The 13,999-nt window shown below is 36.1% G+C and overlaps 7 protein-coding genes across 9 annotated transcripts; 2 read left to right on the forward strand and 5 right to left on the reverse strand.

Annotated features, from left to right (window-relative positions):
• The first annotated feature begins 124 nt into the window (after positions 1-124).
• LOC101897559 (histone deacetylase 3) lies at positions 125-2,066 on the forward strand. The gene is made up of 3 exons (XM_005178027.4): positions 125-561; positions 714-802; positions 861-2,066. The coding sequence occupies exons 1-3, from the start codon at positions 395-397 to the stop codon at positions 1,934-1,936; spliced, it is 1,332 nt and encodes a 443-aa protein (XP_005178084.1). The 5' UTR covers positions 125-394; the 3' UTR covers positions 1,937-2,066.
• LOC101897393 (SWI/SNF-related matrix-associated actin-dependent regulator of chromatin subfamily B member 1) lies at positions 1,995-3,543 on the reverse strand. The gene is made up of 2 exons (XM_005178026.4): positions 3,142-3,543; positions 1,995-3,088 (listed from the first exon to the last, which is right to left on the reverse strand). The coding sequence occupies exons 1-2, from the start codon at positions 3,411-3,413 to the stop codon at positions 2,248-2,250; spliced, it is 1,113 nt and encodes a 370-aa protein (XP_005178083.1). The 5' UTR covers positions 3,414-3,543; the 3' UTR covers positions 1,995-2,247.
• Positions 3,544-3,611: 68 nt separating this feature from the next.
• On the forward strand, positions 3,612-4,778 carry LOC101887887 (large ribosomal subunit protein mL44). Its single transcript, XM_005178058.4, has 2 exons — positions 3,612-3,797; positions 3,854-4,778. Exons 1-2 carry the CDS (start codon positions 3,728-3,730, stop codon positions 4,750-4,752), a joined length of 969 nt encoding a protein of 322 aa, XP_005178115.1. The 5' UTR covers positions 3,612-3,727; the 3' UTR covers positions 4,753-4,778.
• A 195-nt stretch (positions 4,779-4,973) lies between these two features.
• Positions 4,974-7,250, reverse strand: LOC131800364 (polymerase delta-interacting protein 2-like). 3 transcript variants are annotated; one of them, XM_059130517.1, is made up of 6 exons: positions 7,149-7,250; positions 6,772-6,974; positions 6,234-6,508; positions 5,991-6,172; positions 5,591-5,932; positions 4,974-5,525 (listed from the first exon to the last, which is right to left on the reverse strand). In XM_059130517.1, the coding sequence occupies exons 2-6, from the start codon at positions 6,891-6,893 to the stop codon at positions 5,190-5,192; spliced, it is 1,257 nt and encodes a 418-aa protein (XP_058986500.1). In that variant the 5' UTR covers positions 6,894-6,974; positions 7,149-7,250; the 3' UTR covers positions 4,974-5,189. The 3 variants fall into 3 exon arrangements, with proteins under 3 accessions (XP_058986500.1, XP_058986499.1, XP_058986498.1); XM_059130516.1 differs by having other exon boundaries at positions 7,078-7,222; XM_059130515.1 differs by having other exon boundaries at positions 7,059-7,213.
• A 1,848-nt stretch (positions 7,251-9,098) lies between these two features.
• On the reverse strand, positions 9,099-9,493 carry LOC101887724 (uncharacterized). The gene has a single exon (XM_005178057.4). The coding sequence runs from the start codon at positions 9,449-9,451 to the stop codon at positions 9,290-9,292; it is 162 nt and encodes a 53-aa protein (XP_005178114.1). The 5' UTR covers positions 9,452-9,493; the 3' UTR covers positions 9,099-9,289.
• Positions 9,494-10,088: 595 nt separating this feature from the next.
• LOC131806457 (trypsin alpha-like) lies at positions 10,089-11,066 on the reverse strand. Its single transcript, XM_059130546.1, has 3 exons — positions 10,931-11,066; positions 10,395-10,855; positions 10,089-10,323 (listed from the first exon to the last, which is right to left on the reverse strand). Exons 1-3 carry the CDS (start codon positions 11,048-11,050, stop codon positions 10,131-10,133), a joined length of 774 nt encoding a protein of 257 aa, XP_058986529.1. The 5' UTR covers positions 11,051-11,066; the 3' UTR covers positions 10,089-10,130.
• A 404-nt stretch (positions 11,067-11,470) lies between these two features.
• LOC131806438 (3-ketodihydrosphingosine reductase-like) lies at positions 11,471-13,249 on the reverse strand. The gene is made up of 4 exons (XM_059130522.1): positions 13,148-13,249; positions 12,758-13,020; positions 12,065-12,633; positions 11,471-12,005 (listed from the first exon to the last, which is right to left on the reverse strand). Exons 2-4 carry the CDS (start codon positions 12,975-12,977, stop codon positions 11,805-11,807), a joined length of 990 nt encoding a protein of 329 aa, XP_058986505.1. The 5' UTR covers positions 12,978-13,020; positions 13,148-13,249; the 3' UTR covers positions 11,471-11,804.
• Between the last annotated feature and the right edge of the window lie 750 nt (positions 13,250-13,999).

Genomic DNA, 13,999 nt, shown 5'->3' on the forward strand with positions numbered 1-13,999 from the left:
ATTATTATCCATGTTGAGCCGAAATTCCACCGCCAGTATGCAAAAGATCCCCACGCCGCTGATTACTAGAACTTGGTAATAAGCCGGGAAATCATGCGGCTTTGTTGTCTGATCAAACCCAGTTGTTTGGAACGCTTTTATATTTGTTTTGTTTGTAGTAGATTCATTCGCGTAAATAAATAAAAAATCAATGCCCTTTCAAATTTAAAAAAGTAAAATATATTTGTGTCCGCGTCCCCCTATTATGAATGATTTGGATTTCTCCCTTACACGCCGCCTACTTTTGATTGTTATAGTTTTGGTCATTATATTGTTTATAAAACAAAAATTGTCGGAGTACGAATAAAAAGTATCGAAGATACATTGACTGGATTGATTGGAGACTGGGACAAATATGACAAGCGCTAGCAAAAGACGTGTTTCCTATTTTTATAATCCCGATGTGGGAAATTTCCACTACGGCCCAGGACATCCAATGAAACCACATCGACTCTCGGTGACACATAGTTTGGTTATGAACTACGGGCTGCACAAGAAAATGAAAATATATCGACCCTACAAGTAAGTTTGGAATAAGATTTCATGAAAATCAATTCCAAGAAATATAAACATATATCGGATAGTTGATAGAAGAAACCCCTGGTTCTAAATAATAATATTGATTTCACACAACCCTTTCTTTGTGATACAAATTTCGATTGTTCCATTTTTAGGGCCAGTGCTCAGGACATGTTAAGATTCCACAGTGAGGAGTATATAGAATTCTTACAACAAGTTACGCCACAAAATATCCACTGTAATTGTAAGTAGTGTTGCATTATTGTTTGAAATTTTTCTTTTCACCGAAAATATATTTCCAGCGGTTGGCTACACGAAATACTTGTCTCACTTTAGTGTGGGCGAAGACTGTCCCGTGTTCGATGGTCTCTTCGAGTTCTGTTCAATGTACACGGGTGCATCCTTAGAGGGTGCCCAGAAACTTAATCACAATCATAGCGACATTTGCATCAATTGGTCGGGCGGTTTGCATCACGCCAAGAAATTTGAAGCCTCAGGATTCTGTTATGTTAATGATATAGTAATTGGAATATTGGAACTTCTAAAGTATAATCCACGTGTTCTTTACATTGACATAGATGTACATCACGGCGATGGAGTACAAGAGGCGTTCTACCTCACCGACCGTGTAATGACTGTTTCATTCCATAAATATGGCAACTATTTCTTTCCCGGAACGGGAGATATGTACGAAATTGGTTCCGAATCAGGACGATATTATAGTGTAAATGTGCCTCTGAAAGAGGGAATAGACGATCAAAGCTATTTTCAGGTTTTCAAACCAATTATATCCGCAGTTATGGATTTCTATAGACCCACCGCAATTGTTTTACAATGTGGCGCTGATTCATTGGCTGGGGATCGTCTAGGTTGTTTCTCTTTAAGTACACGGGGACATGGAGCATGTGTTGAATTTGTCAAGACATTTAATGTTCCAACATTGGTTGTTGGCGGTGGCGGCTATACACTTCGCAACGTTGCCCGTTGTTGGACGCATGAAACCTCATTGTTGGTAGACGAACCGATAAGCAACGAATTACCCATGACAGAATATTTGGAATTTTTTGCACCAGACTTTTCATTGCATCCGGATGTGAATTCCCGACAAGAAAATGCAAATTCCAAACAATACTTGGAGGCGATTGTAAAACATGTTTATGAAAATCTTAAAATGTGTCAAAATTCCCCAAGTGTACAAATGATTCAGGTACCGCCCGATGTAGTCGATATGGAGGAGTTGCGCAACATAAAAGAAGAGAAAGAAGATCCTGATGTTCGGACAACCCAAGCAGAGGAAGATAAAATGGTTGAACCTAAAAATGAATTCTATGATGGTGATCAGGATCAAGATCGTGGAGAGAGCAATGCAGACAGTTAAGTAAATATGTAATTTCTAGTTTAATGTTTACGTTAAGAGTTAAAAACTTCGGCCGTAATTGATGTCTTATAATTTATTGATAAGAAAAAAATATATACATATACAAATAATAAAAAATCTTTAAAACAGATATTCTTATTTTAAGACATACATATATTTTAGCCAATGGGTATAGTAATGAGTGGGATATAAAAATGTATTATCAGAGAAATCATTTTCTTAGCTATTAAATATTTCTCCTTTACGGATTCGATAATCAGCCCTTGGACTTGTTTAAAAAGCATGTCATACGAGGTATTTCAATAAACAATTCACCATCCGGTTGTTGTGTTGGCCAAACGACGCATGCGTCTGGTGTTTCTGTCTTGATCGCGTATCTTCTTTTCCATCTCGGCATCTGTCAATGTCTCCAGGAATGGTGCCCAAGCATCGGCATCACTTGGATTACGGAAGGGTACATCAATGGTAGAGAGCGGGGCCTCGCTAAAGGCATATGTGCGACAATGCCAGGACAATTGACCACGAATACTATATGCAATTGCAGTGACGAATTCTCCACCCAGCCCTAGCTCGGCACACAACTTGATGGCAAATTCCTCAGGATTGTTATTTTTCTCGGACATATCCCACTCAACTTGATCAACTAGAGATGTGTTACCAACATGTATGTTAAGTTTAACAATAACTCGTTGATCTGAACCTTCTTCAATGATGGGTGGATCACTGGGAAATGCCTCGATCTGTTGTCGTATGGCCTGAGAAATAGCCGGTACAAATGGTATGGGATTTAAATCCAAATCATCGCACAACACTTCAGCAAATTGTTCGGGCGTAATCATACTTTCATTTTTATTCCACGTAAATGTGTCACGAAGCTTTTGCCCTTCCAATTCCATGTCCAGACGAATGGGAACCAAACATTCCTTCTGGGCGGCATTTTCCAAATTGGCGGTGGGATCGGTGTCGTCAAAGCATATTGGGAATGTTCGAATCTTTTTGGTGTGGACCCGATTACGATTTATCGGTGTTGCCTGGGGAACAGCATCCAAGTGAGATGAGTTTGGCATAGTGGGTACATATTGTGGTTGTTTCTTGGATTTACTTTCACGGGGCAATGGTGCATCAGATGTGTTGACGGAAATAGCACGATACCTAAAAAAGTTGATTTTAGTGTGACACATAAGACATTGTAAATAGTTACTTACTTTTCATCATTTCCCGCAATAATGTCATCTACCTCGCATGCCCTCAGCAATGAAACAGAGCTTGCCAAGATATGAGGACTCAATCCTGAATCTGCCAGTCTTTTGCGTTCCTCATTTGACAAAACAATACGAGTCATGCCGGGATATTTTTTGTATAGAATACCACGAAATAGCCTCAAGTAATTTCCGACTTCAGAACCGACATAATAGTATTCTCCACCCTCCTCCAGCTGAAAAGCCACTGGTTTATCACCGTATGTTTGTACGGACATTTTTATTTAAATTTATTCAGTAAAACTTTAATTTCAAGATTTTTTTTAGTTATTTGTGTCTCAGCTTGCTCAATTTTGTTTACGGCGTCTTTATGTATCCTGCTTTTGTCGAAACACCAAGCCGTCTTCGAAAATAGCGGCGTTGAGTAAATGTAAACACTTACACCGGTAAGGGGCTTTGAACTTTGGCGATATCGTCGGCGTCAGTGGCAATCAGCTGTTGGTGTTATTTAATGTGTTCGCCATATAGTAGCGTATCGTGTTTAGGCCAATTCTTTTTTATTTTAATAAAATATTAAATTAAACCTGGTAAAATGTCGATGCTAAGATCTTCAGCAACATTACTGAATCTAAGCCGAGCTTTAATTCCAAGGCAAAACTTGAGTAAGTGGTTTTAAAATATTGTTTTTGTTTTTTCCCCCAACTAATACCGGTTATAGTTTCCAGCCGACCAATTAAACGATGGGTTGCTCCCACATTGCGTGAACTAAACAGAAGAGCAAAGAAAATTGGACCCCAACAGCCACAGCCAAGATCTGGATTTGTTGAGTGGAACTACAGGGCAGAACTGTTTGCCTTTGGAAAGCGTCTGCAAGAGGAGTTCCAGTTGCCTTTGTTACAAACTGCATTCACCCAGCAATCTTACATTGCCCAGGAAGAAATGAAACAGAAGGAACTGGGAATTGAAAATGTCGATATAAAAATGTCCCATAACCAAGAGCTATCGGAACGTGGTGAACACATTATTAAAGAATATGTAGATGCTTTTATTGGTTTCTCCCTACCAAAAGTACCTGCTGAGGGCAAGCAAGCAATAGCATCATACTTGATGAGAAATGAGATATTGGCTGATGTAGCTTTCCACTTGGGTATGCAAGAGTTACTTTTAGATGCTGAATATCCACCATCTGTGAGTTCCATGTCCAGGTCTCTTAAGGCTGTTGTGGGCGCATTAGAACAATCATCTGGCATGGAAAGGGCATTTTTATTTGTTAGAGATTTTGTGTGTACCCAACTAAATCAAAAGGATATGCTGGATCTATGGAGCATAGAAAATCCAGAAGATTTGTTGAAACAACAATGTGAGCAAAGGAAATTGCCAGCTCCTGAGCCACGCCTCTTGGGGGATTGTGGTAAAAATACTGTATTGGCTGCTTATCACGTGGGTTTGTACTGCAATAAAAACCTAATTGGCAAGGGTTTTGGCGAAGATATACAAACAGCGGTGAAAACTGCATCCCTGGATGCCCTGCAAACAATGTTTGGCATTCACGATAATATGAAACCTTTCGATTTTAAAATACAAGTTCAAAGTAAAACTGCGAAAATTAATCAATAAATTGTTGTTGTTTAGAAATTTAAAAAGAGTTGTAGTACTTTACTTATTTTGGGAGTGGTTAGAAAAAATTTCTGTTTTGCGGAATGAAATCGAATTTTCCTCTGTAAATTTTATAGAAATAAGGAACAATGAAATATATTATGCCATTATAAATGGACTATTTATAGACCTGAGCGGCAAGACTTGTAACAATGGCAAGTGTTTTGAGTCAAAACCCTGTCTTTAATTTTTACTTCTCTATTGTTTTTTATTTAATTTACATTTCAATTAGCTACTTAAAATGTGTAGAACTTATTACGTTAACACACTACAAGCTTATATTCAGCAATCACACATTTCAACTATTTTAAGCATTGTCATTGGGGCATATCTTTCTTTGTAAATTGTCAAGACTTCTTGAACATTAAAACCATCAACCATTTATATAGCATTTTTGTTTATTCCTCGGGATTTTTCGTTTGTCCTGAGTTGGCGTTTGTCGGTTCTTCGGGTTTACTTTCAAGAGAAAAGGGTGGTATTTTACAGTCGAACATGTGGCCATCTTCGCGCTCTAGACGAAATGTGCCCCACATATGGCCGCTGGGAGCTTGTAGACTAACGTGGCTGCTATACTGGAAGGCTGGGAGGCGTGGGCTTAATATAGGCTCTTGACCTACAACACCACGACCCCGTACCGTTTCCAATGTGCCTGAGAGAGAAAATATACGCCAGTGTCGTTCGCGTAACTGCACAGTCATCATGCCAAGATTTTCCAAACGAATCGAATAACGCCACTGGAAAATATTTACAAAATAAAATAGAATTAGCATAACTTTTGTAAAATATTATTTCTTCTCACCCAATAAACCGAAGAAGCCGGAGTTTCACGACAGCCCATATAGAATGGTATCACAGTTACACGTATATTCTCGGTGGTCTCCTTATGTACATCACTCAATTCCAACCAAGGATGATTTTTCTCTTGCCACGTCTTAAGGGTGTCTTTAGCTTCAAATGGGGGGTCCTTGTCGGGTGCATAGCCCAGGAACTTTTCGAAAAGTTCATGCTGCAATGGAGTTTTCTCCGTAGTAGAATAGGGCATAATATCATCGTGAGAAACATAATCTAGGCCAGGAATTGCGTATAGGCTACGATTTGAATCCTGATTGCCTAAAAAGGTGACAGCCTCCGTTTGGGCCCTCTGGAAGAAAGACCAATATTAGCATTTAAAAACTGAAATGAAGGATCAAGATACTTGCAATATAAGGACAATCGCGAGAATCTATAAGTACTTGATAGAACGTTTGAACTTTTCCTTTGACTTCTTTGGTGCTTGATTCATTTGCATCTGCTGTATTTGAACTTGGAGTTTGTGTATTCGTATTTTCGGCAGACGGAGATTTTGCTGTATCGGAACTTTCCTCTAATGGGGATTTAGTGGCTACACAAAACATGAAAACCAATAAATAAATTTACATAGACCATACGTCGAGTTAACTTACATGCGCCTGCGGTCTCCACCTTGTCAGCAGCACCTGACGTTTTTCCCCTCGCAACATTGGCTCCTCCAGCATTTGGAATATTTGTTGTAGTTTGTGCTGCTGTTGCTGCAGGGGTTTTCTGCTTGTTGGGATTGTGCAAATCACGATCATAAACTCTTGCCTTCCAAGGAAAAAGTACTACACCACGATAACCAAATATTTTGTGAAGGAATAATTGACCAGTTTCATATTTACTATCAGCTTTTGCAGGTTCCAAACGACCCACCTCGGCCAATCTGCAAAAATAACATAATTACATTGTTAATGTATATATTCTAAAGCAGTTTGTTGTGTTTATTTGTTTGCGTTATGCAACTGAGTGCATGCATCGCAAGTTCTCTGCCCAGAACAAAAACAAACAATTGCATGTGAATGTGAAATTGTTTGTTAAGGGCGCCAAATTTCTAGAATGTATAATTCTATTTTAATTTTTTTTGCACTGTAATTATACGTAATGGAAGGCCAAAAGAAAAAATCGTGTGCCGTTCTCCCAACCCACCTTGTTTGTGATGCTGGTTTCTTTAGAGTCCTCTTAACAATACAAATTGCCGGATTTAAAACACCAAAGGAAGTTGTTCTCGTTGCATGTTGTGTCCACAATATCTTCTGTAACACCCCCATTTACTGCGGTTATTGTACTTTTTTCCGTGTAACTGCGAAATTTCGTTTTAGAAGCAGAGCACAAATGAATTTTTATTCGTCCTAAAATAAACCACAAAACGTCGTTATGGAATCAGATTTGGCAAGAATTTACTAAACAAAACAATGCCAAGTTTGGTTACATACAAATGTAAGTTTAAATTACTTTCAATTTTGTTTAATTTTCAGATTGTTTCATATTAATTAGTTTTTATTTATTTTTTATAAATCACTGACCAAAAAACTACAATTTGCGATATGTCAAAAGAAAAATTGTAAACACAACGAAGTGTCAGAGCATTGTTGCCAATGTTGCCATAACAACGGATGTGGCGGAAAGGAAAAATCGGGCGACCCTGTTCTGTTGATACCCTACCATAATAAAATAATATAGGTAGACGCATCAAGGCTTGGGTACATTGATATATCAAAATTTGTAAAATGTTTTATCAGAAATAAGTAGATTTTTAAATGCTTTCTAATAAGACGCAAGTCGGTAATTGTTATAATATGCATTTTTCAACAATTTTTACAAATACCAATAGTTTTTCATTCAACATTTTCAATTCCAAAGTCAGTTTGACAGTTCATTGTCCCACCATGTACATTTATAGGTCAACATTCAGAGATGGGAACCTGCAAATTGTATATATACAATTCATTTATAGATAAACATTTTGACAATGCGACGTTGTCAAATGAATTATTTTGAAAAACATTGTAAACATATGATTGCATGATATTACCTTCTCAATTCTACCATGCAATCTTCTAACAAATTCTCACAGGTTTGTTGTTTCCAATTGTTATACAATTATATTACCATGGTAGAACCATGGCAGAAGAATACAGGTAGATGCATCAACGCTTGGGAGCATTGATATGTCAAAAAAAAATTAAATGTTTTTTTAAATATAAGTAGATTTTTATACGTTTTCTTATGCTACGTCATTCGGAGGCTATTATAATTCGCGTTTTTTAACAATTCTTACAAATTTAAATAATTTTTCATTCAACATTTTCAATTTCAAAATTGGTTTCACAGTTCATTGTCCCAGCAGCTGTGTCGACGCGTCTACCTATATTCTTCTGCCATGCAAGGTACGTATGTTACAATAGGGCGGTAAAATAGGTTCGTAAAACTGCTAAAATACACTTCTGAGGATGGCGCAACTTGGGCCATGGTCCTGAGCCTGTGCCCACTTTCTTTTAGAATTATTCACAAAAATATGCAATCGAGAACAACCGATCTTAATATTCCCTATATTCATTTGATACTTTTCCTTATCGTTAAAAAGCGTGAAAGGAATGAAATGCCTGGATTTTCTTCCCAAATGTGGATTATTAATTCAATTCCTTGGAAAACTGTTTAATATCTTTAATGCATTCCCACAGTTGGCGCTACTTGTAATCATTGATTTAGAAAATTTTTTTGTTTTACAAAACAATAAATGCAAACACAAATCTTGCAGAAATCGGGAGAACTCATAAAAAATTATAATTAGCCGGAAGCTTCACTTTACTTTTTTATTGGACCATGCCTATATATCTTAGTTTTGACTAAATTTTTAAACGGAAATAGACAAATGGTTATGTCAAAGTACGTTTTTGAGACCCGTATTTATCACGTCTCTTTCATAGACGATTTTTATGGTAACCTACAAAGACTATTCTTTTATATTAGGCTCTGGTTTTTAACATATACAAACTAAATGTTTCCATTTTTATATCATCCATGGGGGTAACTTACTATTTCATAAAAGATTTAGGTATATTTTTTTGATCTTAATTTAGTTCTAATACGTTGTAATAATTCTACCATATGAACAAATTGCGATGGAGACTGGAAATTGTATATATTTCAGTTTTTTTTTGTGCGGTTCGAAGATGGGCTATAAGGGTGGCCCACGTTTTAGTAAACGGAATCTCCCAATGTTCAGAATTTAGACGTATTTTTAAAGGAGTTGTCTTATATTTCTTTCTTTCTTTATTTAATTCATACTTAATACTAAAGCCTCCAAGGCCAATTAATTGTATTAATAAGGTACTCAATACCAAGTTTGTTATGGAAAGCTGATACTAGATGCTGCCCATCAAGAAAAAATGCCCAACGTCCATGCCGGCTTTTCCCCTGATAACCATAATGACTTTCCCCATGTTATTTATGGAAAACAAATATATAAATGGTTATTGTAAAGCAAACAAATTTTATTAACTCTAAATAATATTAACATAATAGATACATCTTACAGTGCTTTACACAGTACAGCAAATGCATGTAATGTATAGGCGTAGGTTCCATTAAAATTAAAATAGACTATTTATTAGGTAATAAATATTTATATCAAACGCTTCACTCTGTCGCCGACAACCTGTGGTCAGTGCTTTCGGACTTCGCCGGCAACTTTCTTCCTCAGTTCTTTGTAGTCGTCAACACCCATCATAGGCTTAATGACTATGGGATATAAGGTGGCACCGATTCCACCAACAATTGCTCCAACAAATAGGACATATCTGAATCCTTTTAAAGTTGTTCCCATCGTTTCGTTGTTTCGGTTCTTCTTTTTCTTCTTTGTGAAATGGAAGTGATAACAATATGGCATAACAGCTGTTTAAAACATGCATGACGTTGCCAACCTTTATGGAGTTTACACCAACAATTCAACAAAAATGATATATTTAATAAGGTTTAGGTCCTTATTTAAAAAAATATATAATAAAAAAATCATTTCATTTTAGAAACTCGAAAAAAAAACTTTACGTTCCCTTAATTTTTAGTGATCTTCTACAATTATTAATTATTTAGTGATCTTCTATCAATTAGTAAACTTTTTGCACATTATGTGAGTCATTTTAAAGTTACGAGACTAGATTCGGAGTTATGTTTTTTTTTCAAATTTGATCAGCCTGCTCGACCTTTGTTTTATCATCTTATTTTAGAACATATTGTTATTCTTATGATGAATATTACATGGTTTTCAAAAGTAAAGAGAGAACAACTCCACTGGATGGCATCTAAGATGTCCTTTTGACGTCTATCTTTGAACTGTTTTCATCCCGAACTCAAGGTTTTGGGAAGTTAAAAAACAGCTACCGTTACTCATTTTTTACAAATCTTTGTTAAACGTTGAAAACCCACGAAGTATTTGAAAAAAAAATATATATAAAACTCTCCAAATTTAAATGTTTTTTATTCAAAAGTTTTCACTTTTCTAATATTTATAACTTCGTTAGAAGTTTTATCCAAAAGCGTATGGGGGCATATGCTAAACGGGTATAGACACCGGGATAATAAGGATCAGCACAGCCAACACCCCATGAGACAACACCAACCAGAATACCATTTATTTGTATGGGTCCGCCACTGTCACCTTGGCAGGCATCTGTACTGCGGGCTGCAGCACAAAACATTCTGTAATGAGAAACAAAAACTCACTGATTTCGACGAACACAACTTCCAAAAAAGTCGCCAATTAAACATACGCATTTGAAACACCGCCATGTATCCTTAAACTGTTATTACATTCCACTTGGTCAACTGTAAACACTAGAGTATACTTTAATTGGTATGACAAATTGTGATCTGAAGAACTTTGATGACCCCATCCCGACACTGTGGCCACACTATTATTGGGAATTTTTTCCGAAAGACCTGGTAGTTTAATCGGTTTGACATACAAATCGGGACGATGGAAAGTATTCTCACGGACTTTCAGCAATGATACATCAAAGTTCATTGTTTCGGCATTATAACTGGGATGAGTGTGAATCTGTTGTACGGGTACAATTACACCATCTCTTGTTCTCCATGTACTGCCCATGCGTAGAGTTACCTCTCTGGGTGTATGCTCAACGTCGTGTACACAGTGAGCCGCTGTGATGGCCCAAGAGTCACTTAAAACCGAAGCACCACATATATGTATTGTTCTAAGCCTTAGCGAGAGCTTAAATTTCAAATAGGTAAATTGTGTATATTATTCATGGGCTCGATCTGGAGGCATAAAATCACTGTAACTTACCTGAAATGGAAAGTTTTCTATTAAACCATTTTTTCCATTAACTATACGAAACCTTTTCGCATTGTTTTCCTCAATAAAGATTGCAAAAATCAGAAGCGCAAAGAAAATTAACTTCTGCATAATTTCAGAATCAATATCACACTAAGGCAACAACTAAATATCCATATTATGATACAAAATTACATATATGTAGCTTATAAATGACGAAAATGATAGCTTCGCCATTATCTTTGGTAATTTCATGGGTAACACAGGCAATTAAGAAGATATCAATATTAATTGGCTTCCGATTGGTTGCTGAATCATTTCCACAGAAACGCTGATAAAAAACTGTGAGGAAACATTAATGTTTCAGATAATAGTAAGATTGTTTGTGATGGTTTAGCAAAGACATCGGCACTGAGATTACAAGCAACTACTGTGAAGTTTTTGGTAAGGTTATTTTGTATTTTTATTAAATCAAAAAATAGAATACGTATTTAACTATTTGGGATGAATAGTAAAGCAATATTAAAAAAATCTGATTTGGCATAATTAAAGTTGTTATTTTTAATAAATTATGAAATCAAAAAGCCTTTATTTTTCGTTAATTATAAATGGAATTACAAATATATATAAGTACTTAACTTGCATTTTATAAAAATACTCTACGTAGTTTGTGGACATGGAAAAATGAATCAATTTTTAGATAAAACTTAGAAATATTAAAAAACTAACAAGTTTTTTTTTTAAAAATGCATACATTTTCATTTGAATGTACAATTACAGAATATGGAACTTGTCATAATTAGACTAACCTCGATCTAAGGCATTTACTCTCAATTGTGCGTAAACAACAATAACAAGCACATCAATCCTGATTCGTTAGGTACTTTCATTCAGTCTTCTTCTTTTTAGCACAACTTTTGATAATCCCTTCGAAATGCAAGTGCAGGAAATAACCAACAATACGAAGAGGACCCAAAAGCACGGCATGGAATAAATTTTGGAAAAATCCATCCCACTTGAAAAGTGCACCACCCATTAAAGTCAATAGCCATGATTCGAAACCAAGTATGGAAATAAAATTGCCTTTCTGCAATGGAAGTTCGATTAGCCTTTTTTGCAATTTAGTATTTTTAATACTTTACTCACCAAAGCATCATTAACAATTTGTTTTGCAACAGCATCGGGTTCAGCCAAACCACCACCGCCAGAAATCAATTTCGTTTCTTGGGGTTTGGTTTTATTTTCATTTTCAAAACCGGGAGTATTTGTGTCTGCCGGCAATGCCAGTGTCACGGTGATACCCAAATGACGACATTCCATTGCCACCGTTTCAGCCATGCCACGCAATGCATATTTTGATGCAGCATACGGTCCATAACCATAAATGCCAAACAAGGCAGCTTGTGATGCGGTTATAACGATTATTCCCGCCTTGGCCTGTTTCATTTTAGGTAAAACATAACGGGTACAATTGTATGAACCCCAATAATTTACATCCATCAATTTTCTAGCATCCTCAACAGGCACTTCCTCGAACACCCCACATATGGCCAAGCCGGCACAGTTAACTAACATGTATATATCACCCAATTCCTTTTCGATTTCCTCTAAACATTTCTGAACATTTTCATAGTTGGTCGACAAATCGAGACAGCGATATTGGAATTTTTGTTCTGGACTTTGTCTTATCACCTCCATAAGTGCAACAGCACCACCTGATAAACGAGAAAAAAGTACGATGAACTACTATTTTATCATAAAACACATGCTAGCACATAATGTAAACAAATGTTCGAACATGAATACACCTTTATGGGCGCGGTCATATTTTGTACTTACTTAGCATTTTCTCATCTCGTGCCAAAACCGTAACGTTTGCCCCGCGCAGAGCACATTCCACGGCCACACGTAGGCCAATTCCTTTACTACCTCCCGTAACTACCACATGTTTTCCAACAATACTCTTGACCCGTTTCCTTGTCACAAATAAGAAGACTAGTATGTGAGCCAATATGGCTAGGATTATGTACAATGCTATCTCCCATGTTACAGCCGACATTCTTTCTTGCTAACTGAATGGCTTACTGGCTTGTTGTTATCTTCTAGAAAAGGAAAAAAGTCATTAGATTTTCGACCCTGTATATTAAAAAAGTTCTAGGTTTTCTCGAAGATTTTTCAATAATTTGTAGTTGCTTTACAGTTATTTACGACTAATCATGGTAAAATTACCTTAAATTTATAATAAATAATTTAAAAATGATAGAAATTAAATTGGGTTTGTCAAAATAATGCTTCTTCTTTCTTTTATAGATTCACTCACTATGTAATGCGTACGGTATTTTCCTATAGAAAACTCCAAAGAGGATTATAGTGCGTTCACCATTATCGCACCACATAAGACCAGCTGATTTTATTCGTATCGTCAAAGTATTGTGAATTAAACGTATAAAAACGTAAAAACATTGTTGGTAGTATGAGGGGTTTCAATCAGAATGATATTTTTCGTTGTGCTTGCACGGCCAGTACTTTTTTAAATGTATACCATAATTCTAAAGCCTCCAAGGCCAATGCATAGTATTAATAATGGTACAATGACGACAAGGTAGGCTAACTTTGAAAAAATTGCAAGTATAGAGGTCTACCTGTTTGGCTTGTAATGTCAGAACTGCTATCAAAACAATCAAAAAACAAACAACTGTTGAAAACAGCGAAAACTGAATTAAATGTCAAATTTTCTTTTCAAAATCATATTCTACATATCTCTAAGGGTTCATTTCGATACAAAAACTGTAGATATTGTTCAGGCATACGTTGCAATAAGCATTTGGAAAACACCCGAATTCGAATATTTACAATGTTGTTTCAAATCTACTTATTTTTGAAAAAAACATTTTAGAAAATTTGACATATCAATGTTTTCATGCGTTAATGCATCTACCTGTGTTCTTCTACCATGGTAGTTATTATTGAAAAGAATACGCACACATAAACAAATAAAGTTGACACATTAAACCAAGGAAATAAAAAAAACATTAAAATCATATGGTATGGTAGCCCTACCTTGATTTTATTGTACCATGG

Source organism: Musca domestica, unplaced genomic scaffold (assembly GCF_030504385.1).
Source record: "Musca domestica strain aabys unplaced genomic scaffold, Musca_domestica.polishedcontigs.V.1.1 76, whole genome shotgun sequence".
Classification (NCBI taxonomy): domain Eukaryota; kingdom Metazoa; phylum Arthropoda; class Insecta; order Diptera; family Muscidae; genus Musca; species Musca domestica.